At 44.1% G+C, this 25,591-nt stretch overlaps 1 protein-coding gene and 1 long non-coding RNA gene across 2 annotated transcripts in view; one reads left to right on the top strand and one right to left on the bottom strand.

Annotated features, from left to right (window-relative positions):
• The first annotated feature begins 4,383 nt into the window (after positions 1 to 4,383).
• On the top strand, positions 4,384 to 10,820 carry LOC137547212 (uncharacterized). Its single transcript, XR_011026521.1, has 3 exons — positions 4,384 to 4,467; positions 4,756 to 4,852; positions 10,713 to 10,820. It is a non-coding gene; the product is annotated as an uncharacterized lncRNA (long non-coding RNA).
• Positions 4,680 to 25,591, bottom strand: part of LOC137547211 (ATP-binding cassette sub-family C member 2-like) — an 86,945-nt gene continuing 66,033 nt past the window's right edge. The window contains exons 17-28 of the mRNA XM_068270524.1: positions 24,988 to 25,048; positions 20,715 to 20,934; positions 19,402 to 19,556; positions 17,727 to 17,882; positions 15,786 to 15,985; positions 14,739 to 14,865; positions 12,146 to 12,247; positions 11,914 to 12,057; positions 11,532 to 11,690; positions 10,689 to 10,855; positions 8,835 to 9,029; positions 4,680 to 7,223 (exon numbers count right to left, since the gene is read on the bottom strand). Of these exons, the coding sequence (XP_068126625.1) occupies positions 7,100 to 7,223; positions 8,835 to 9,029; positions 10,689 to 10,855; positions 11,532 to 11,690; positions 11,914 to 12,057; positions 12,146 to 12,247; positions 14,739 to 14,865; positions 15,786 to 15,985; positions 17,727 to 17,882; positions 19,402 to 19,556; positions 20,715 to 20,934; positions 24,988 to 25,048 (1,810 nt within the window). The 3' untranslated portion in view covers positions 4,680 to 7,099. The remainder of the gene's footprint in view (positions 7,224 to 8,834; positions 9,030 to 10,688; positions 10,856 to 11,531; positions 11,691 to 11,913; positions 12,058 to 12,145; positions 12,248 to 14,738; positions 14,866 to 15,785; positions 15,986 to 17,726; positions 17,883 to 19,401; positions 19,557 to 20,714; positions 20,935 to 24,987; positions 25,049 to 25,591) is intronic.

The raw sequence follows: 25,591 nt of genomic DNA, 5'->3' as shown, positions 1-25,591 counted from the left end.
CCGGAACAAAGAACATCTATCAAGCCCTAGGCAATGTAAGTGTGGGTACATGTAAGAATGATGTGCAGGTACTCTGCAGGGGAATGAGGAGATTGTAAACAGACAACACCTCTGTGTTCAATGTGCACAGCATTCTCAGTGGATTCCCTGCAGCTCTGTGAGGAGTGCATATGTAGAGTATAGTACTACTGTGTAACAAAGTAAACCTGAGACAGATGAAATTAAAGTTTTATACATACCTGGGGCTTCCTCCAGCCGCCTTCAGGATAATCAGTCCCTCGTTGTCCTCCTCCACCACCTGGATCTTCTGCTATGAGTCCAGGTACTTGAGCCAGTCTGGCGTAGTGCGCATGAACACACTCCACCGCTAGGAGCATACTACACCTGTGCAGCACTATTGCGCAGGTGCAGAATGTTCCTGGCTGTGGGAGTGGCATGCGGCCGGACTGCGCTGACTGGCTGAATTACCAGGACTCATAGCAGAAGATCCGGGTGGTGGAGGACAGTGAGGGACTGATTAGCCTGAAGGGGGCTGAAGGAAGCCCCAGGTATGTATAAAACTTTACTTTTCATCCGTCTCAGGTACCCTTTAATTTGTAGTCACCAAACCAAATTTTAATAACATATCAAATTATTTGATTTCATCAGCAAAGGGAGTGCATACATTTGCATAAATCAGCATCAGTGCAGAATTATTTCCATCTCATTGACCATCTCTATTAGTGACACAGCTACACATCAGGCTTTATTCTTACAGCATAGATGTTATTTAGTATATATAAGAGATTCCTGTGTACGCATCATATATACAGTCACAATCAGATATGTATATCTGACCTTAAAAATACGGGGACTGCTTTATTGAAGCAGCACAAGTAACTAATTTTGATTGGTTTATTTCATTTTTGTGGACTAAGCACAGCTATTACTGTATATATACATTATTTTTAATGACTTATCTGAGAAATAGAACATTTTATCATATTTTCTATTTTAATTACAGTTACAAATTCATTAGGAGTCGGAGCATTTTTTTCCCGACTCCAGGCACCCAAAATTGCCCGACTCCGACTCCACGACTCCGACTCCACAGCCCTGTTCCCTTTACAACAAATGTAATATCCTACTAATTTGTTTAGTAGATGCCAACTCTTCATGACCATATGTACTTTTGTATGCCAGATGTGTCTGTCAATCACTGCTTCTTTCAACTGTTGCATAGGCATGTTCATAGCCTCACATAGGCTGTCTATCTATTTTAGCCTCTTCTGTCTTCTTCTTTTGACCTCAATTTTTCCAAGCATCAAGGACTTCTCTAAAGTATCTGGTCTTCTCATTATGTGACCAAGGTATTTCAGTTTTAAAGTGAATCTGAAGTGTAATATACAAAAGAAAAAAAAAAACAACCTAAGGAGAGGGAAGGCTTTGGGTCCTATAGAGCCTTCCTGTTAATCTCCTTGTTCCCTGCAGGCTCCTCCATTTAAATCTCCCACCCCAGGAGGCTTTGGAAGTCTTCGGGAGCCTGAGTGCTCCCAAAGACGGGCTGCTCTGTACTGTGCATGCGCCCGAGTGTGCTCGAAGACTTCTGAAGCCCATACGCAGCGGAAGAGAGCAGTCTACAACTGATCGGTCGTAGACTGCTAAGGGGGGAGCTTGCGGGGGAACGACGGGACGAGGAGAGGAACAGGAAGGCTCTATAAGGCCAAGAGCCTTCCCTCTCGTTAGATATCTGTTTGGGTTGTTTTTTGTTTGTTTGTTTTTATTATGCTTCAGACTCCCTTTAATTGTAGTATCAATCCTAGTGAACATGCTGGCTTTATTTCATTAAGTATTGACTGATTAGGTCTAGTAGTCCAGTAAACTCTCAGTAAATTTCTCCACATCCACAGTTCAAAAGCATTTTTTTATGCATGGCCTTAGTCCAACTTTCACAGCCATATGTTACTACTAGGAAGACTATAGCGCTAACAATTCTGATCTTTGATGGTAAAGTGCTATCGCTATCCTGTATTACCTTTGTCCAAAGCAATAGCTTTCTTTCCAAGCAGAAAGTCTCTTAAAATACACTTGAACTGAGGAGGATAGGTTGGCTGCCATAATTATCTCCTTTTTAAACAGTACTATTTGCCTGGCTGTCCTGTTGATCTCTTTGGCTGCAGTAGTGTCTGAATCACACAACTGTAACTAGCATGCGGGGCTAATGCGTCAGACTTCAGTCAGAACACTTGATATGCATGCTTGTTCAGGTCCTATGACTAAGGCCTTGTTCACATAAATCGCAAGCGCTGAGCAATTTATTGAGCGATTGTGAACGATTTTCTAAGCGTTTTCAGAGCGATTTGCGCTTAGAAAAATGCTTTTTAAAGCGCTTTTGTGTAGCGATGTTTTATTCACTTTAACGTCAGTCAGGAAGTGAACTCTTTGCCCCGGAAATGAATAAATACAATGTATTTATTCATTAAAAGCGCTCAGAAAATCACTTTTCAAACTGCTTACTAATTTTCCTATCTTTCCTTTTGAATCGCAAACGCTCAGAAAATGGTGCAGGAGCCGCGTTTGTGATTGGATAGAAAGCTCATCGCTCGTGTGAGAACACTCGCATACAGCAACATTGCAGAAGCGCTTTTAAGTCAATTCTTAAAATCGCCAGTGCTTTAAGAGCGTATTCGCTTTTTTTTTTTTTTTTTTTTGTGAGAACAAGCCCTTAGGGTATTAGAAACAAAGGCTAAGCAGGACAGCCAGGCAATTTGCATAGTTTAAAAAAGGAAGTAATATGTCAGCCTCTATATCTATGTCTGATGCAAATGAAAATAATTCTGAGTTGATGCAGGATTATGCAAATTTTGTATGCAAATATATGCAGCTTGAACATGGACAAAGGTGAAAGTTGATTGGTCTATTTCCAAGCCATATGAATTTGCATACACAATTAACATAATCCTGCATCAACTCATGATGTAATTATTTGCATCTCATTCACTATCCCTAACCATGATCTGGCCTAAGAACCTTCACAGAGACGCATACCATGTACGCTGTACAGGTCTATTACTTATCACTGTCACCTGTGCTGTAAGATAATTATCTTTCCTTTCTGGTGTCCGCCTCCCCCCCCCCCCCCCCCCCGCTTCCCATCATGCGGACAACCTACACACTGAAAACACACAGACATCATATAGAAAAGGTTTACATTTATTGCTGTTGCACAAATCATCTTGTTTGCAGTGCACGGTGGTGACGGATCCCTGAGACTAAAGACAGCAGGTTTCCAGCATACAGATAGTAATATTACCTGTCAGTTCCACCTGCTGCTGTTACTTCCTAAATACAGACATACACAGACTACCTGCCTATGCTTTGTACATAGATAAACGGCAGATAAATGAACACACAGAATGATTCAGAATCACTAAAACATCTCCCAGCATAGCAGGCAGCTGCTACTATACACCAAATTGTGACATTACATTCTGAGCCAGCAGTGATCTGTGGATAGGAGCTCCTGACAATAGAGAGATATGTTTAGGTTTAAGATTTAAAATAGATTAACAGCAGAGAAACACAAATTTAACTTTAACAGCCAAAAACTGAATGTTATCGAAGCTTGTCATAAACCTCCTCAGAAAAAAAACATTAATTCTGAAAGGTGTAGAACCCCCCCCCCCCCCCCCCAAAAAAAAACCTACATACCTGGGACTTCCTCCAGCCTGATCGCTCCCTTGTTGTCCTCAGTCGCCGCCTGGATCCTCACCAAATTGCCCCGGAAAGTCCTCCGGTCCGGGGCATACTGCGTATGCGCAGCCTGGCTGGGCGCACCGATTGCGCTCCCTTGGCCGGGAGTGTTCTGCGCATGCGCAGTACTATGCCGCAGAACACTCCCAGCGACGGGAGCATAAATGGCCGCTATACCCCCGCAGTGCTGGCGACACGCAGCGTGTCGCCAGCACAATGTTTACCTAAGCGCTGTCTGTCAGCGCCGCTCCCCCGCATCGGCACTACCCGCTGATAGGAGGGAAGTGACGCTGGCGGGTAGCGCCGATGTGGAGGAGGTGGGGGAACGGCGCTGACTGACAGCGCTCAGGTAAACATTGTGCTGGCGACACGCTGCGTGTCGCCAGCACTGCGGGGGTATAGCGGCGCGCAGGGGCGACATGAAGCACACCATGGGGCAACGGAGGTTGGTCTTAGTGTGCACAACCAGCCTCTGTGCCCCAGTAACATAATTAAATCCCACCTCGGTTTCTCTTTAAGTGTTAACTGTGCCATAGGAAAACATGGGCATTACTTTGAAAATCAGTTTTATTTCAGTTATAACTGAGAGCAACTGATTAAGTGTTAAAGGGCCCTTACCGGGGCGAGTTGCTGACAACCCAGGCGGCAACTGAGGACGACAAGGGAGTAATCAGGCCGGAGGGGGCTGGAGGAGCCCCAGCTATGTATAGATTTTTTTCTTTAGCGCCATCTCAGGTACACTTTAATTTTCTGTATTTCTGAAGAACTGTGGTTGGCTCTTAAACATGATCAATTTTAAGATCACAACTGCACAAAATTGATCCCGGGCATATCAGACATGCTGGAAATGATCGATTCAACCTGTTGATCTGACTAGATTAAAGTTACAGCATTTTAAATTATTGGTTAAAGTAAAAACCTTTCAATAAAAATAAACATAACACATATCAGTGCTACACAGCATGTCATTTAATTGTATCAAAAATACTCCTCTAATACTTCCTATGTTTGTTTGGTGTACAGTACATCTCACAATCCTCATCTCCCTCCATGCTTAATAGCCAGCACAGAGCAGGACGTAAGATTCCTGACAGTCATTGTGGTTTCAGAACAAAATAAGGTAAGAATTTTAGACAAAAATCAGTTAAAACCTTGCAAATTATAGAGATAGAAGCTAAGATGGCTGTGTTTTTTCCCCTCAACCACTGGAGTTTCTTCAAATTCATGGGGCCTTATGCAATTCACTTTTTCTCCAAAGTTTTCCCCCGGGAGATAATTTTTCATCTTCAATTTTAAAATAACATTTTAGCACTTTGCAATGGAAAAGGTACAAAAAGTAGGTGAAAATTACTGTAAAAAATTACTGTTGCAAAAATATCACCTAGGAGAAAACTCAGGTGAAAAAGTGAATTGCATATGGGCCCATAATGTCTAATTTTATTGGTCCAATGAAAAATTTTAAAGTGTAATCTTTCAGACTAATAGACCTTCTTCTCTGCACCGTTTATGCTGAAGAAATTCTTCAGCTAAGTTCACGCTATAAGCATTGTGTAATACCTGCATTATAACGGGCACTTTTTTGTATCATATCATGAAGAATTGCTATATTAAGTGCTTGAAAAATGGGGAGAGAAACTGAGAGCCCAATATAGTGTAGTATGTTATTGTGTGGTTGTAAAAGTCAGAGGAGAAGTCATTCTCACAAAGGTGGGTTACCTCAAAGGCTACCACTGTGTAGGCAGGTGGGGAGAATACACCCAACCCCACTCGGGTTAAAAATGTAGCTCGCGAAAAAAAGGTTGCACCCCTCCACCGAGGCTGGACAATATAATTCGTAAGGTAAGTAAATGGAGACACTACTTAGGGTAAAATACATTAAAATCCAGTTAAAAAGGAGGCAGGGGTGGACTTACCTCCGGGTATATGGTGCTGAGCCTACACCTGCTGTGCCACAGAGACCTTCAATTCTTTCCTGAAGAATCAAGAAATTCCTGCAAAATGCGTTGCAATGGGAGTGTTTTATGTCGTAATTAAAAGCTATTTTAGAAATTTGACTACCTGTGTCATATATCTGCAAGTAAGTCCACTGCTGCCTCCTTTTTAATTTGACTTTAGTGTATTTTATCTTACGTGGAGCTTCTGTTTACATACGTTCTTTTCGAATGGTGTAACGGTGCTTGTTGCTGCACACGTTATCCAGAAATGCTCTGTTGAAAATGAGCTTGTATAACGTGGTCTGTAACAATACAGAGATGTGAACGTGGCCATATAGTTGTAGGTGCATAGTGAGAACCTACCAGAAAGTAAAACATGTGGACAGGAAGAGACACATAGAATTTTTTTTTTTACTAATATAAATTGCTTATGAAAATATCTGTAATAGAGTTGATTTCGAGGTAGTACCTTCTAATGTTTCTTAGTTACAACAAATTAATATTTTCTGAAGTGTGAGTATTGTGATTTGAACTTTGTAGACACGGTTAGTTCTCCTGAAACCATGTACTTATTCTGGGGTGGATCCTGTGAAGTTTGATAATCTAGAGAGATTTTATTATTATTATTATTTAGTGTTTATATAGTGCCAACATCTTCCACAGCGCTGTACAGAGTATATAGTCTTGTTACTAACTGTCCCTCAGAGGGGTTTGCAACCTAATCCAAACCAAAGTCATATGTCTATTGTAGTCTAGGGCCAATTTAGAGGGAAGCAAATTAACTTATCTGTATGGAATGTGTGAGGAAACCGAAGTGTCTGGAGGAAACCCACACAGACACGAGAACATACAAACTCCTTGCAGATTGAGCCTTAACTGGGATTTGAACCGGAAACCCAGTGTGGCAAGGTGAGACTGCTAACCACTATGTCACCGTACTGCCCAGCCTAGAGGCTTAAAAAAAGGCTCTAAGATCAAAGAAAATATGACTCTATGCAGAGATCCCGGCTTGGCCACTTGCTATGGTCCCTCTCAGATTTACAATGAACTATAGTATTGGTCGGTCCATGCTGAATATGGAGTCCTCTAGATTCGTGCCTAACTGGTAATCTGTTTAAAATACAGTTACCCTTTAAAGGCTGCCAGGGAATCAAGCCAACACCAATGCAACACTTACAGGAATCAATATAAATAACATTAATCCAGGTGGATTTACGTATACAGAATGAACCGTTCTTCTTTTCAGTACCTAGGTATACAGTGTAGGTCATGATGTTCTTGGCGGAGATCCCAGAGGTTTGTGAATTTATGGTCCCTGAGTTGCTATTTGTGTACCAGGCAAGGAAGAAGAGGCAGATGGAACTTTCTGTCCATACGAGAAGCGTTCAGCAGCCACATGTTGTGTGCGGAGATAGAGATCTCCCGAATCCCAGTCACCCCTCTGCATTTTGGAGTATCCCAGCTTCTGACACCATCTTGGAGAAGACTCCTTTCTTCTGGATGAGTCGCTGGGGCTCATCAAACTCCACAACTCTGCCGGCATCAAGAACCAACACTCTGCGGGAAATCAGAGGCAATGAATGGCTTTATCATAAATCATTTCCTAGCATATATGATAAGGTTGTGTAGGATCTGTTATGGCTCATTTACCCTATTAACACAAGTTGTCAGTGATAGTCTGATATTTGGTCTACATGACCCAATGGACTGATCTGCTTCTCCCTGCAACAACATTGACTTCATGTTGTCGAAAAATGTTGAACCCCTAACTCAGGTCATGCCTCTGTCCTACTGGGAACAATGGGATTGATTGTCAGGGCAAGCGCTACCATTAAGCAATGGGGGTCAATTTCCCCCGAGTGCTGACAGCCCCCCCCCCCCCCATGCTGCCACCTCTCCCCCAGATCTCCCCCCAACTGCTCCCCTGCTAGATTTGTGTGAGAACAACTAACGTGTTCCAGAGCGCTGCTCCATCCATGCTTCCTATCTTCATCTCATGCATCTTCTACAGACCCGGCCTGTTACTGTGTACTGAGATGCACTCGGTCACTTACATACCTCCCAACTTTTTGAGACGAGAAAGAGGGACACTTAAGCCACAGCTCTGCCACACATACCATAAAGATTTCATACGAAAAATACGCTCAGAGGCCAAATTTGTAGGGGTGGGGGGGACAGAACAGGAGGAGAGTCTAAAGGACAATTGAAGTGAGAAGAACGTGGAGGCTTTTGTATTTATTTTCTTTTAAACAATACCAGTTGCTTGCCAGCCCCGCTGATCTGTTTGACTGCAATAGTGTCTGAATAACCACAGAAACATCTGATCTGCATATGCTTGTTCAGGGTCTATGGCTAAAAGTATTAGAGACTGAGGAGCAGCAGGATAGCCAGGCAACTAGTATTGCTTACAAGGAAATAAATATGGCAGCCTCCATTTCATTCTCACTTCAGTTGTCAATAGTGAGCGTAGGTAACTGACACCATCCATGGTAGTTTTGCAAATTTTTCAGGTGAGGGTTTTTGGTTTATTAGGATACTGATCTCGAAGGATATGGCCAGGAAAAAATGGTGATGAAGGGAATTGACCCCAAGTTCCTTGTTTAAATTATCATACCTTTCATGTCCCTACCTCTCCCTCTAGATTGTAAGCCTTTGGGCAGGGTCCTCCTCCTTTTGTGTCCTACCTGATCATGCACCTCTATTACTGTGAACCCATGCTATGCATCTGAGTGAACCTAACTTGCCTAATCTCCATGCTACATCCAGTGACTGACTAAGCATTACCTTGTACTCATACTGTGCTGCGTGATCTGGTCTTTCTTGTATTCCTGTATTGTCATATTGCTGTATGTCACCCCTAAATATTGTCTGTAACCTAAACTAATGTCCAGCGCTGCGTAATATGTTGGCGCTTTATAAATACAATAAATAATATCACTTATGTCAACCAGCCCCTCATAGTAAGAAGCCAATAAGAGGATCCAGGGAACTGCTAGGATAGGGGGTCTGACCCTTCTTCCTCTTACAATCCCACACACACAACGTTCTACAGAACATCCAACATCCCCTGGTGTAAACTCCATGGCTGATTTTCAAGCAGTCAAAACGTGTCCGAATACAGCTGGCCTGAATGGGCCCTTGCATGCAGCACCTGCAATAGGCCTGTACCTTTCAGAGTCCAGGACGGTGTGTAGCCTGTGCGCTATGGTCAGCACTGTGCAGTCAGTGAAGGCCTTCCGAATGGTGCTCTGAACCAGATTATCCGTTTCCATGTCAATAGAGGCCGTGGCTTCATCCAGAACCAGGATCTTTGTTTTCCGGAGTAAGGCCCGGGCCAGACAAAGGAGCTGCCTCTGCCCAACACTGAAACAATAACATGGTACAATTCAAAATTATGTACATGTAATCATACTGGGTAGTCTGAAAACACAGAGCATAGATTTACCTGTATTCTCACTTCAGGCTGGGAACACACTTGTCTGTGCAGAAAACTATGCATTTTCTGGCAAAACACATACCAATGCCAATTTGGTGAGGCCCATAGACCTACATTGTTTGGAATGTCACATGTGTTTTTGCGCTATGCAGCAAAGCGCATGAGATTCAAATAAATCTGCTCCCTGCCTCAGATTTGTGTGCATGCTTTCTTGTCAACATAACATTTTAAACTATTACTGGTATGTAGTCGCTGCTAGAATAAACATTATTCCATATATTATTCTGTGACTAAACTAATTAAGGTGCGTACACACCATTGATGAATGTCGCCCATCAGGGATCAGGACCCGATCCCCTTGGGCAACATCGCTGGGCCGGGCTGCACAGATGCATGTACCTGATGCTGCGCTCTGTTGCTATGCGGAGGAGCAGAGGGACGACGGAGAGGCACATGCGTGACATCAGGCAGGCAGCCTATATACCACACATCCCCATGCTAGAAACGTCAATCGATATACTGTATATAATCATGCTCGTTCCATAATGATACAAGTCTCATATAGCCATCTGTCTCCAGTTCTACAGTTGTATGCTCCTTATGTAATGCCTGATGAAGCAGTGTCACGTCTGCGAAACGCGTTGCATGATTGTTGGGAGTATCCTAATAACATTTTTGTGATTACAAACTGTCGGCACTTGTCTCTGCTTCGGGGAGGTAAGTCCACCTCTGCCTCCCCTGTATTTTTAACAATTTTAGCTATTTTTACTCTATTGCACCTCTGTCTGCTTATATATTATCAGGCAGCGGGTGGGAGAGCGGCGTGGACTGAAGGTGGCCATACACTGGTCAATGTGGGCATTAGATATCATTATCTGAAGAGAAAGATCTATCTGATCAAATGCCTACTCACACTACACACAGATGTTCAATTGATTTTGGCATGAAATGGATTGAAACCGTGTGCGTGCTTGCTGGGTTTCTAAGTGCAATGTAGGGGAAGCTCTCACCTGTCCACAGCGCGGTTCCAGTGTCTTCTCCGCCAGCTTTTCCTTCCTCCCTCCACTCCTGGGGTGCTGGTGTGACATTACTATACAGGTCAAACACTAGAGGCAGCTCGGCACGTACCTTAGATGACCAGTAGAGTCCTCTAATATTTGACTTCTTGGTTAAATCACATACAAGCGCCCGGGGGACTCGGTAGTGGAGTGAGGAAGTGGCCAGTGGGGAGAGAAGACACAGGAACCATGCCAGGAACAGGTGAGGGTAGCTTCTGCTGCTGCATCGCTTGTCGAGAAATTGAACGCAGATAACATGGCAGTCCTGATTTGCAGCCGATCAATCAAAATTCTGTCCTGACTGACCGATTTTGGCAGAAAATTTTTCAGCTGGAGGGGGCAGAGCATCAATGTCTAGGCAGAACCAAGCACAAACAAGAGGTGGACCTGCCAGAGGACAGGGAATGACACAAAAAATAGTCCAGGCAAGCGAGTGCGGCCCATGGGCTGAATGCCAGGTGGACGGCACTGCTCTACACAATTTACTTGTCCATGTAAGTCAGCCAAGCCAATAGCCACCATGGTTACCTGAGGTTCTCTCCTCCTTCACAGATGTCGTGGTAGAGCTTCTTGGGAAGAGACTGCACAAAGTCCTTCAGATGGCACAGGTCCAGAGCCCCCCACAGCTCTGCATCCGCATGGTTCTCCAAAGGATCCAGATTCATCCGAATGGTTCCTGAGAATAAAACTGGGTCCTAGGAGAAAAGTAGCGCTCAATTCATTTATTTCCAAAGCGATAGACAACATAAAATTAGGAACTGCTCAAAGGGTATGTTTGATCTTGGCTAATGAATGAGATGCCTGTGGGCTGTAAATAAATATCTTCTCAACTGATGAAGACTCATACAAATGTAAGAGGACTGTCACCCACAGGGATTGGGACTCTCTTGGGGGATAGTTTGGGGCCTCGTTGTAAAGATTAGATTTATTATGCGGCGGGACTTGCAGGCCTGGATTTTCATCACAGGAGCCTATAGGCACGGATGACCCTAGACTTCACCCTCCATAAACCTACAATCTCTGCACCGCAAGTGTGCTGGCTTGCCCAGCTGTCACTTCTTCATGATGTCTCCTGCCCATCATAGGTAGCTACAGGTGCCCCTTAGTGTTAGGTAGATACAGGTACCTTCAGTATTATGTAGCTAGAGGTGCCCCTGACTTCACTCGTCAATGAAATGAAGAGTCGGGTGAATAACCTCTTTACACTCCGCTTGGGACTCTACATAGGGAAGAAGGCCCTCCGAGAGGGCAGTGAATCGCTTATCCATCATCAGGCGCCTGTAGGCATGTGCCTACAGTGCCTAATAGTAAATCTGGCCTTGGGTGGGAGACCTTCACATGCAGATAAAAAAATGTCTGCAATAAACTTACTTGTGGAATGATATTCAGTTTGCTCCTCAAATCATGAAGGCCAATAGTAGAAATGTCAATCCCGTCCACCACGATCTTCCCTCCTGCTCTCTCCACAATACGAAACAAGCAGTTTGTGAGCGTCGATTTCCCGGCTCCAGTTCTCCCAACAATGCCAAGCTGAAAACATGACACATTTATTGTAACTCTAGAGAAAGAAATAGGGCAGTGCAGCTTTAAAAAGGGGCCACAACGAAAACCAAATTATTATTAAACTATGGTATAGCCTAGGTTGGTTTGCCTTCTTAAAACAGAAGGAATTTACAATAATTGAGCTATAAGCATTTGCTCTTCAGATGTACAGAAGAATAAAGTAATCCCAGAGACAGGTGTCGCAGGTTACCTTCTCTGTAGAGCGGAGCTGGAAGGTGATATCTTGGAGGGCCAAGTCATGGTCTTCCCGATACCTGGCCTGGTAATTTGTAAACTCAATAACTCCCCTGTCTGGCCAATCGGAGGGCGGTCTTCTGCCGGTAACCCAGGGTGCCTGGAACAAAATAAGAACATTCCCCTATTGAGACCAAGTCTATACATTCCTATAACTTCTACACAGATCAGAGGAGTCATCACTCTACCTCCTTCTCCATCTCTTCATATTCACACACCCGCTCGATGGCAACTCCATTCGTCTCAATCTCAGTGGCTTTACGCACCCAAAAGTTTAACGTCTGAGTGATCTGGAGAGGACAAGGTGGGGTTGAGGACATTCATTACAATTTATTCAACTTATTACAAAACTTTACTGAAGTTAAAAGAAAGTCAAGCACAAAGGGCCTGCTTTACTGAGGTTCTTCAAGAATGGGGAACAGTGGAGAAACTAAAGTGGTGCCAAAAACCTGGCCTGGAGTTTTATGATTTTCCGTTATTAGGAGAGTAAAGTTATCACCCTTCACCTGGGTTATAGCAGATAATAGTACTAATTAATGAAAGGTTAGGGAAATAGCAGTTGTGCGACATCCAGATCTATTCCAAAAAGCTTTCATTGAAGATGTGTGTAACTGAAACAACAACTGTCTCTCTCAGTTTCAGCACCCTCTCTTTAGCCTAGTATGATCCAGGCATCTAACAAACTTGGTTTCCTATTATTATTATTATTTTGTAATACAATCCTCAGCACCACGGGTCCTGGTGTTTCAGAACAAGAGCACCTCTGAAGCCACAGCCATCTCTGATGTTATATTCCAGTTGGGATACACCGCCACTTGAAGGATACATCTGGCATTTTTTTTTTAATCAGATTTACTTAGCCAGGGGTTCCTCCAGCCCCTGGAAGCCTACGTGTCTCTCGCTGCAGCTCTGCATTATGCCGGTCTCCTGGGGTACCCTGCGTAGCAGCCGTCAACCGGCCAGGTCGGCAGCCTCTGCACGAGCCCACGTTCCTGTAGCCGGACGGGTTCAGAGCAGGCACAGAAATACTACGCAAAATGCTCCTGACTACATATAGGCTTCCTGGGGCCAGAGGAAGCCCCGGGTAAGTAAATCTGATTTTTTTTTTTTAAGTGCCAGATGTATCTTTTAAGGTGGAAACTAATGATACAATTTGCCGACCAATCGTTTACGACTGATTCTTTGTATGAACGATCAGAAATGATGGTTCGGAATGGACTAAAATCTCCTAACCAATTGGATTCTTTTTCTTTTTTGCCATTAGTTGTCCCAAACAATAATGTCCAATGGAAGCCTATGTATTGTTAGTGATCACCTTAAGCTCCCTTCTTCTATGAGATATAGAGGCTGATTCATAAAGCTTTTCTGTTAAAGCGGAACTGTAAATTCGTTTAAACCAAACAGTTTCACTTACCTGGGGCTTCCTCAAGCCCCCAGCAGCGGTCCTGTGCCCTCGCCGGTCCTGCCCGAGCCTCCATTCTCCTGCGCGAGCTACTTTTATTACCGCCGACTTACAAGTCGACGGCAACTGCGCCTGCGCGCCCCAGGCAATGCATCGCTTTCTTAACGTTCCCACCCGCTAGAGTAGCTATAGCAGGCAGGAACGCAAAGAAAGCGTCGCATTGCCCGGGGCGCGCAGGCGCAGTTGCAAGTCAGCGGTAATGAAAGTAGCTCCCGCGGGAGAACGGAAGCTCAGGCAGGACCAGCGAGGGCACAGGACGGCTGCTGGGGGCTTGGGGAAGCCCCAGTTAAGTGAAACTGTTTGGTTTAAACGAATTTACAGTCCCGCTTTAAATCCCCCTTACTTAGCTCTCCTGAACTGACCTAACCCATGGTTTAACTCCCCTTATTTGACTTAACACATTAATTATCTTTCCTTATGTATTTATCTCACAAATTATCTCTCCTTATTTATCTCATGTATTAGCTCTGCTTAAGGTAGCCATAAGGTGCGTACACACGCACTACCAGCGGCAACGACGGGTCCGTTGGACCCTCCCACTGAGCAGTCTTTTAGCCAACAGTAGTGAGTGTGTACGCGCTGTCGGCGGACTGATAAGGCTGTTTATGAACGATCCGCTCAGCGTACACACTCACTACTGTCGGCTAAAGACAGACCAGCGGGAGGGTCCGGCGGACCCGGCGTTGCCGCTGGTAGTGCGTGTGTACGCACCTGTACATCTAGCGATTCTGACTCAATCAACAAAGCGATCAACTTTATTGGGGAATCGACTAGTGACCCACACACTACAAGCGATTCCTATGCAATTCACCTTCACTAATCGATCTGACCAATGTTGTGTCTCCATGCTCTGAATGCAAAAATCGATCTAATGATATGTGAACAGTAGCCGATGCGATCGACCAATATCTTGCATCCTGCTCGATCGATTAAGCTGGTCGATTCGACATATCAGTCACTTTTCATCTTTTGGGAATTCTGAAACACAGTCGATTCTCTCTCGATTTGATAAAATCGCCGAATCGAATGGTCGATCGTACGGCAAAATTGCTAGATGTATGGGGCACCTTTACAGTTAAGGTGAAAAATAAATAAGCTTTGTGAATTAACCCCATTTGCCCTTTTATTTTCACACCTTATCAATAATATGCCTTGTAAGCCACCAGCAAGCCATCATTTTGGAAAGCAGCCAGCAGGATCAGCTATAGCCATGTTTATTGTAGCATGCTCTAATATACAGTGACTGCCGTATGACATCATCAGTCTGCTCTTTTCTGTACATCAGGTGGAGTAATTTAAACTGTGCATTTTGTACTTACGTTCAAAGCGTAGGTAATTGCCAATCCCACCATGCCAGAGGTCATTTTGTCACCAGCTTGAATGGCAAATATGGCAGCAAAGAAAACCATCAGGTTCCCCAGAAACTCCAGTCTCACAGCCAGCCACCTGGTGACCAATGACAGGAAAGAACAAACAGCATTATCAAAGGGTGGAACAGATATGGAGGGAGGCTGCCATTGACATTAAAGAGGAACTAACCCAACAGCCTAACTGTATTGTTCTCTCTTTTACTCTGCCCCCTCTGTTGTGTGCCGCATATCCCTAAACCCATTACCCGCCATAGTGACAGAATGTGCTGCAAGCTGACAACGTATCTGTACTGCCTTTCTCATGAACTGTCACCTGAGGGATTGAGTACTGATCCCTACCAGGGGAAAGTAATCTAAAGTGTGTACGAGGCTTGGGTCTTAAAGGAAGCTAAATTATGCTGCCCCCTTATATACTTACCAGGGGCGTCCTCCAGCCCCTTGCAGCTGACATGTCCCACGCCGCAGCGCCGCTCACCTGGGGTCCCCACCAGTGCAAAGGCCGCTGTCAATCAAGTCCACGTTGTCCACAGTGTACTGAGCAGGCGCAGTAGTTCTGCGCTTGCGCAGTACACTGCAGACAACGTGGACTTGATTGACAACAGTGTTTCATGCGGGCGCAGTAAGGATGACCCAGAGGCCGGCCACTGCACCGGCGTGGACCCCGGGCTGGCGGCTCCCAGTGGAGCTGCGGCGTGGAACATGTCGGCTGTAAGAAGCCATGGGTAAGTATGTAAGGGGGCAGCATAATAGCTGATGATTCTTTTAAGTTTATCTTGCAATGGTTACCTGAAAAGTTCTGGAGACATGCACTGTAAAGGTGGCCATACATTGACCATCCGATTAGGTAATTATTCTAATGGAATGAAAATCGGTGCCCTCAAGAGCATGCTCGATCGACAATGCGAGCAATTTCGGGCCAAAATTGTATTAATGTATTAATCTTCTAAAGTCTCTTTATAAGGAATGTGTATGTTGCATCACACCACACAACAGTACCTGTTGGAGATCACATTGTTGTAGTAGCACACCATGTTCTCATTCACTGTATCCTTGTTCTCCCCTATGAACCGCTCCTGATGGCCATAGGCTCGGATGGTCGATGCTCCTGCCAGAGTCTCACTAAAGTGTGAGAGGATTGGAGAACGAGACGCTCCATCAAGTCTGCGGATCTGTCGCGAACTGGATATATAGTATCTCTAAACACCGAGGAGGGCAAATATCACTTGTGAGGTCAAGATTTCAGTCCATATATTAGAAGACACATCCTGATCACATGCTTCTCCCACAGTTCTGCTCCACATGAGCAACAATAGCCCAAACCAGTCCAATGCTAGAATTTTTTTATCCTCACTTTAGTAGGGCTTCAGCCACTTCAGTGCCAGCGTCTCTGGCCCTACTAAAGTGGATCCGAGATGAACTTTTACTCATTGCATAATTGTGTTCCTTTCTAATTGTTTATAGGGCATTCCTCAAGCCAAATACTTTGTTTTTGTTTTAATACTCTAATTCCCTATAAACTAAACAAGCCTCACCCACAATTTTTCAGAGAGCCTTGGCAGTAGCAAGGGCTCATGGGAGCTCAGGCTGGGCAGGAGGAGGAGGTATTACTAGACAGAGATTTCAGAGGCAGAGGGGAGGAGGGAGGAGGATTAGGTTTTTTTCACAGAAGATGCAGATAAGCCTGCCTCTGTGTAATGTTTACAAACAACATGGCTGCTGTCATTGTATCACACGAAGAAATAATCTTATTCTATTGAAGCTGTTTGCAGCTAGATTTGCTGTGTAAACTATCTAAACTTTAGATAAGATCTATAGACAAGTTACTTGTTATAGTTAGTTTTTCATCTCGGATCCGTTTTAAGGACAGACGATCGCTGGTACAAAAACCAGGACCCAACAATGTCATGCTGCGCGGATTCACCGCTACTGCGATCGCGACGCTCTCCCGTCACTGAAGCTCAATCGCTCTGCTGTCACAATGACAGCAGAGCTCTGTGAGCTGGTCAGGAGCTGATTTAACTGGCTCCTGACCCTGTGATCAATGTGAGCCAATGAAATTGGCTTCCAGTGATTACATTGTACAGCGCCACGGAATATGTTGGCGCTTTATAAATAAATAATAATAATAATAATTACAGGATCAGAAGCCAATGAAATGTACCTACCGTGATCCTGCGCAGGTGCACTAGCAGCTCTTCATTCGGGTTAAGGCGGAAATAGCCGAACCCGATTGATACACTCTACTGCGCAGGCGCGAGTCCTTTTGCGCCTGCACAGTAAAGCGGATACGATCAGGCTCGGCTACTTCCGCCTAGCCTGAACGAACAGTCGCTACTGCGCCTGCGCTGAATCCCGGCAAGGGAAATAAATCCTCGCTTGTCAGGGCAGGATTTGAGGGAGCCGGCACTGGATTCCTTTTATCTACAAAGGTCTGGGAGGCCTCATTGGGACCCCGAGGCTTCCCCCTCCCGAGGTAAGTATCCCCCAGAGGGTTTTTTTTTTACAGTACAAAGTCTCTTTAAAGGATACCCGAAGTGACATGTGACATGATGAGATAGACATGTGTATGTACAGTGCCAAGCACACAAATAACTATGCTGTGTTCCTTTTTTTCTTTCTCTGCTTGAAAGAGTTAAATATCAGGTATGTAAGTGGCTGACTCAGTCCTGACTCAGACAGGAAGTGACTACAGTGTGACCCTCACTGATAAGAAATTTCCCTTTTTATCTCTTTCTTGCTCTCAGAAACCATTTTCTGCTAGGAAAGTATTTTATAGTTGGAATTTCTTATCAGGGATGGTCACACTGTAGTCTATCTCAACATGTCACATGTCACTTCGGGTATCCTTTAATGCTTTGCAGCTTGATGCGAGTGTCATGTGTTCAGAAGGTTAATGATTGTCAGATTATTTATACGTTTTGCAATAGATGCCCTTACCTGGATCAGCAGGTAGAAGAACCCTAGAGGAACAATGGCCACTAGGAAGAGGGGCGTGGCACACACAATGACCAGTATGGTGCCCAGCACATCCAGCATGCAGTTCAGCCACGTCCGCAAATAGTAGTGGAAGCGCTCATCTATCACATAAATATCCTGAAACAACAGCATGACAATCCCATAACACGCATACACAAAGACAGACTTTGCATGTTAAATGTTCATTTTACTTAGTACCGCAAATAACTTTTTAAGTTATTAAAACACAAATATAATAATAATAATTTAGTAATAGTATCTGTAAATTTTATTTCCACATGATCAAGACATAACACTCCTTACTGTTCTCAAGAATACCCAGATATCTCATGGTGACTCAGAATCACCATGAAAGGGGCTAAAAAAAAGACTGAAAAGACATCTTACTAAAAAGCAACACTAAATATAATTTGGCTTCTTAAAGTAAAACTGAAGCGATGAGAGAAAAAAAAAAAAAAACCAGCTGATACTTACGTATGAATACTTGCCTATGTGGCTGGATAATGCACTGGTTAAGGGCTTTTTGGCTCTGATACAGGAGACCTGGGTTCGAATCTCAGCTCTTCCTGTTTAGTAAGTCTGCACCTATTCAGCAAGGAGTCCTTGGGCAAGACTCCCTTCCACTACTACTGCCTACAGAGTGTGCCCTAGTGGCTGCAGCTCTAGCACGTTGAGTCCACCAAGAGAAAAAAAAAACAGCTGATACTTACGTATGAATACTTGCCTATGTGGCTGGATAGTGCACTGGTTAATGGCTTTGCCTCTGACATAGGAGACCTGGGTTCAAACCTCGGCTCTTCCTGTTCAGTAAGTCTGCACCTATTCAGCAAGGAGTCCTTGGGCAAGACTCCCTAACACTACTACTGCCTACAGAGCATGCCCTAGTGGCTGCAGCTCTAGCGCTTTGAGTCCACCAGGAGAAAAGCACAATGTAAATGTTATTTGTCTTTCTGGATTCTATTGAGCATTTCCTGTCCAAGCTTGGTCCCCTCGTTCCAGCACTGTCTCTCCCCTGTTTCATGTATTTGACCATGTAGTTGAAAACCCTCTAAAGGGGACCCTCTCGTCACTGAATGCTCCCGAAGACGAGTGGCTCTGTACAGTACGGAGCACTCGGAGACCATTATGGATGTTAATTCTTGTTCACGTGGAGATTTAATTTGCAAATACCTTCTCTTTTTCTGTTTCCTCTTGCAATGATTTCCACACTTCCTGACTAGGCAGGAAGTCATGGAAATTCTCAAAGATTAGGGCACAAAACAGCAATAAAAATCAAAAGAAGTTTTAATTCTTTATTACAATATCTTAAAATATTTTTTTTTTCATGGTGTCGTCCTTTAAAATTGATAATCCAGAGTTCCCATCATGCCTTACATTTGATTACCATCCCCTCCATATATGGCTATCTGTAAACATTTAAAGGTGGCCAAACATCTACAGATATTTGACAGATTTCATGCTGAATCAGCCTGTGGTGTATGGGCAGCTGACAGATCTCTCTCCGATCAGATTCGATCAGAGAGAGATCTGTCTCTTGGCCGATCTGCCCGTACACTGCTTGATGTATGGCCACCTTCACACAAAAACTAGCTGGTGACGCTGGAAGTCTGAGATATAACTCTGCCCTGGATCTTACCTTTGTAAATCGGTTCAGCAATTGACCCATGGGTGTCGTTTCGAAGTACTGCAGTGGAAGGTGTAAGACGTTGTCCAGCATCTGGTGGTGCAGCGAGCGGGAGGCGCAGATCGTTCCCCTGGTCATTACATAGGCACCATAACAGACAAAAAGACCTACAGAAAGCACAAAGCATTAGGTGAAAACTTTACAACCAAGACTCCACAACAGACAAACATTTCTGATCCCCATTTCTGACCCAGCTTAAAGTGCAACTAAACTCAAAATTTCCTCTCTGCTGTAAAAGAGTAGCCACGGCATGATAACCTTTATGGACAAAAAAAATGTATTAATTATAATTTATGGAAATCCTAAAAAAATGGAAATTTAAATTTTGGTTTCACTTTGCAGGGAGCACTGAAAGTGTTAATCCTCAGTGTTTACTGCAGAGCTCCTGCAGTCTATTCACAGCTGATATGATTTAATTGGACCTTTTCATTTCGCTCCCACAGGCGCAGATCTTTTCCGGTGATGGAAGCGCGATGGAGGAGCGTGTATGGCCGGGCCGCACATGAACAATAAGCCCCCGACTCCCACAGTTACCGGGCCAGACTGTGGAGGCTGCAGGCAGTGGAGGACGACCTACAAGGGACTAATCAGTGCGAAGTGGGCTGGAGGAAGCCCCAGGTATGTATAAGACTTTTTATTCGATTATCTCAGGTTTCTTTTAAAGGAATACCGAGGCTAAAATAAACTGATGAGATAAACTATTGTATCTATCCTCCTACTCCTAAAACAGACTACTCCCGCAGTGTTATATTATATTTTAAGTTTTTTCATGTTTCATTGTCTCTGCTCCATGACACAGTCTTTGAAGAAAGCCAGAGCTAAAAGCTATGAACTATTAACCTTTTTGTATCTATCTTCTGCATTTTTTTCTGCCATGAAAGAGCTTTATGGCTGTAATTCCCTATCAGCGTGGATTATGCTGGGAATACAAATGAGTTTCTCACAATGAGTGATTGGCCAATGACTGGACAGTTTAACCACCACTAGGCAGTATGGGGGCCAACAGAATTTGAATACTGTAAACAGATTGTGCAAGTAAGCTCTCATAGTACATGGAAGTGGTAAAATAAGCTAATGATTGGCCCATCAAAATTGCATGTGTGTACAAGGCTTTTACAAACATCCAATTTTGATTGCACAATCATTGGCCAATTTTACCTCCTCTAACAGGACACTTGTACATAAAGAGATTTAGAAATGAAAAGATAAGAACATTTGCCATGTGAGTGATATGAAACTTATATCCATTTACTCTATCTGGTTACCTTGTACAAATCCCAGAAGGCCATAAATCTCCAGTCTATTGTCTCTCAGTTCAGCCCACTCCGCTGCATCTTTCACTTGCTTGGCTTCGGTTGTCCATCTGCTCAGCCACACGTTCTGTCCTATGGCCATGGCGTTCTGTCCCACGTAAGCGATGACTGTGAAAAACACCCAGAACCAACCAAATGCCTGCAGGTATTTCATCACCACCGACATTTTTGTCTGGGGAAGGGGGAAAGTGAATTTCAATTTTCACTGTTGCTAAAAATTGATACGGTTAAATGCATAAACATAAGATTTCATTTAATTTGATGCATTAAAGGGGGTTGTAACATCCAAAAATAAAATATTGCCTAAAATACATATGTAAACCCTTAACCCCCTTTTTTTGTTTTGTTTTTTTTCGAAAATAGGTCTGCTAATTCTTTTTTTTAATTTTTTTTCCCCGGTCTGTGTTCCATTTCTGAACTGTAAAGTGCCAACAGGTTTGTGGTAAGCCTTTTTTTTATCTACAATAACAAGCTTATCCCAAAATGCAATAACAGAATCTTCCTGTTTCAGATAAGATAAGTATACTATGGCCAGAAGGTAATTACCCCCCCCCCCCCCTCTTTTTGAAGAGTTTATACAGTGATGTAAGCCTGTTATCTAGGTGATTTTTGCTGTGAGAGGAACAGTAGTCTATAAAGTAAGCAGTAAATTACTGAAGATGGATAAAAAAAGAAAAGAAAAGCGCAGAAGTGACGTCACTATTGGCATCACAGTGAAACAATACAAATGAAAACCAGCAGAAATATTTTCTTTTTCATATCACTTTTCACTTAAAGAGACTCTGAAGTCTCTCAAAATGCTCAAAATGCATGTTTTTCTTTTAAAAACCTCTTTAACATCAATGCTCTAACTGAAACGCTGCATCCCCGTGGCTGAACACTAAATGAATCACCCCAAACTCCCGGGGCAAAAATCCATGACTTTCCTGGTTGTGTATTTTGCTGCCTGGGGAGGCAGACCTTTGGGCTGTAGCTCTGCCTCCATGCGCGTCAATCTGCACTGATCGCCGTCTCTCCCCGCCCCTCTCAGTAAAAGAAGACAGAGAGGCGGGGAGAGGCGGAGATCCACGCAGATGGACACGTGTAGAGGCAGAGCTACAGCCCAAAGCTCAGCCTCTACACTGAAGCGCTCCCCGCAATGTGCCCCGGTGAGTTTGGAGTGATTTATTGAGTGCTCAGCCACGGGGATGCAGTGTTTCAGTTTGGGCATTGATGTTAAAAGGGTTTTTAAAAGAAAAATATGTATTTTGCGAGACTTCAGTCTCTCTTTAAATTATCACTTTCCTCTTCAATGTGACAATGAACACTATTTATTTAGCTTACCTTTTCTGTTGTTTTTAATTTCTTATTGGATGGTTTATTTTAAAATGTTTTTGTTACTATGGCATCTCAGTTATTCATCTGGGAATTTCCAATCCTGGAATTTAACTCCGATAGAACTTGCTTGCAGTCAAGGTAACGCTAGCCTGTTTGGAGTACTGACTGTTCTCAAACTCCCAAACTGCTGCATGAAAGATTTGGTAGACCTGTCTGCTTACTAGTATAGAATTACAGTGATTTATTTATGCCCACTGCCCTGAGTGGACATATATTGCAGTACAGTTTCATCTTGTTCTGTACACATGGAGCAGCTGATTGTGGAAACACATGGAAGACTGGTAACCTCCATAGAGTTCTTGACGTGCCTTTTTTTTCATTTAATATACCTGAACTAGTCATTCTCAACCTTTTTACCCTGGAGGAACCCTGCAAATAACTTTTGGATCTCAAGGAACTCCTGAAAACTTTTTTTTTTGTATATCGAGGAACCCCTGCATGTATTTTGCAGGAGGCGTGGTCTTTAAAAGTAGGCGAGGCTGTTTATTTCACTACCCCCTATTATGCTGCCACTCATTTTAGTGTCTCCCAATTTAGTGCTTCTTGTTACAGTACCCCCTACTATAATATATATATATATATATATATATATATATATATATATATATATATATATATATATATAGCTACGTGCCTCAACCTTCAAGCAAGAGAAAGTAGCGCCCTGCCCCCAGGGCCGGTCCCAGCAGAAGAAGGGGCCGGTCCAAGCAAGAAGAAGAAGTAGCGCCCGCCCCCAGGGCCGATCCTGGACTCTTTGCCGCCTTCCCCCCCCGCCCCCTGCCAGGCAGGAAGGGGTTATCCCCCATCTGCGCTCCCTCCTCCAGCTTAAGTTCAGCAGCAGCCGCTGCTATTAGTAAGAGGCAGCGGGCGGGGATGACTCACCTTTTCCACGTTCCAGCATGCGTTGCACTGTCGTCACTTCCTGCAATGCCGTCCACTTACAATACAGTGGGTGGCATTGCAGGAAGTGACGAGAGTGGAACGCACGCTGGAACGCGGAAGAGGTGAGTCATCCCCGCCCGCTGCCTCTTACTAATAGCGGCGTCTGCTGCTGAACTTAAGCTGGAGGGGGAGCGCAGATGGGAGACCCAGGTGAGGGAGGGGGGGTCCGACCCCCTTCCCCGCCGCAAACTTAAGCTGGAGGGGGAGCGCACATGAGGGACCCAGGTGAGAGAGGGGGGTCCGACCCCCCTCCCCGCCGCAAACTTAAGCTAGAGGGGGAGCGCAGATGGGGGACCCAGGTGAGGGAGGGGGGGGTCTGACCCCCCTTCCCGCCGCTGTGTCCAATACCCCCTTCCTGCCCGCTACCCCCTTATGCAGCGTATGGTACGCCACGGGTCGGCTAGTGTGCTCTATTGTACTTCCTCCACGATGGTGGAAAATGCCAAGGAACCCCTGCAGAGTCCTCAAGGAACCCCGGGGTTCTAGGGAACCCTGGTTCAGAAAGCCTGACCTAAATGGTTTAGTTTTAGTGCACCTAAACATAGAGTATCAGTGTGTGTAATAATAAACAAGAACTAACTCCATTAAAGGATACATCAAAGTATCTCCCAACTTTATCCATTTTTAAAGCCCTACCAAAAATTGTGGGAAAAAAAGGCAGGCCTAGTGATAACTAGTTCAGTACTGCTCTACAATTGTGACTGTCCACCACTGCTTTTTCTAAAAGGCAGTACTGTCTGTGTGCAGCCCCCACCCATGATGTGCTCTCCCATAAGTACTTGAGATGCACAGTGGGGAAAGGCATGAGTATATGAAATATTGGCATGAACATGCAGAAGGGCAGAGTCTGCAGAAAACGCACGCACGCACTTTTTATCATATGTTAAAGAACAAGCGACACCCATGCTAACTCTAGGGGCTTGATTCACTAAAGGGTGCTAACACAGCACGCCTAAAATCTTTGCACGTGCAAACTAGGGTGCTAAGTAGTTTGCACGGCAAAGCTGTTACTTGCTTGCGCGCACTACTTCACGTGCAAAATCAGCTGCGTCGCATGCAAAGTATGCTTATCACACTACTAAGCACGCGAAGCACCTGATTTTGCACACTATGTAGTGCGCATAAAACTCTTACGCGTGCATTAGCGCACGAAGAGGCAGTTTGCACGTGATAAGCGGCTTTTCACTGGCGTGCTAACACTTAGCACGCTTTTGTGAATCAAGCCCTAGTTCTACTAACATAACAGATGTATTGTGCTATCCATGTAATGATTCCTGAGAATTTCTTAAAGGAAAAGCAGAAAATCCTATTCTAGGCAGTGGCCATCTTGCTAAGCTAATGCTGACATCATATCCTCCCTGACTCTTGTTTTCCCCCCTCCCTTCTCTTGCTCATTGTGTATTCATTAGCTGCCCTCCTCCCAGAGTCTTCAGACACTCCCACTGAGGTGTCTACTAGGAACTGCACTGTCTTTTTTTTTTTCTTATCTCCTCCAATCGCCGAGTCACCTCAGCTTTGCTTGTAAACACAAATGAGCAGAGGAACATATTTCAGATAGGCTAGGCAAGAAAATAAATGGAAAAGGAGGAATATATAATAGATAAAAAGAACCCCCAGCATGCAACTGTTTGGCACTGACTACTAAAGGTCCAGTGCTCCTAAAGTATGTGATAACTCCAAACCATAACAGCAGAAAAAGTTTTGCAAGTTTTGAATGCAGGATTAGCATCTTTATCACTCAATACACTCAGACCAGTTGACGTTAAAATTTGATTTTTATGGTGACAATGCCGTTTTAAGTGCCATGACTCCTGCTGCTCTACCCTGTTGCACAATAAAATGTAACACATGCTACAAGGATAAAAAACGTACAACTATAATCTAAATCTACAGATTTCACACTTACGTTTCCTGTGGCAACTTTTTCTTTATTCATCCTCGGAGTTTTAGACATGTCAATCACCGACCTGAATAAGACAGGAAATTCATACACAGTTCATCCAGCATTGCAGAGCGGCTTAAAGGGACTCCGAGCAGTACGGAAACTATGGAAAGATGCATATCATTTTAAAGCTCTCTTTCCCCTCTTTCCAATGATATATAAACCACTGCCCTACGCCTTTTAGTTTTCGCTATTTTCGCGATCGAAATTGCCGCGGCCACGACTTTGATCGCGAAAATAGAGAAAACTAAAACTCCATAGTTATATTGTATTACACAGGACGACACTTTCCCCAGTGTCAGCAGCTCCATTCAGCAGAATGGAGCTGCTGACTTTAGGAAAAAGTCGCCCTGTGTAATACAAGGTAACTATGGGAAGATGGATATCATTTTAAAGCTCTCTTTCTCCTCTTTCTGATGACCCCTAAATCGTCGCCCTACGCCTTTTAGTTTTCTCCATTTTCGCGATCAAAGTCGCAGCAATTTCGATCCCGAAAATAGCGAAAACTAAAAAGGCATAGGGCGGTGGTTTATATATCATTGGAAAGAGGAGAAAGAGAGCTTTAAAA

Source organism: Hyperolius riggenbachi, chromosome 2 (genome assembly GCF_040937935.1).
Source record: "Hyperolius riggenbachi isolate aHypRig1 chromosome 2, aHypRig1.pri, whole genome shotgun sequence".
Taxonomy (NCBI): domain Eukaryota; kingdom Metazoa; phylum Chordata; class Amphibia; order Anura; family Hyperoliidae; genus Hyperolius; species Hyperolius riggenbachi.
This window is presented reverse-complemented; position numbering and strand designations above follow the sequence as displayed.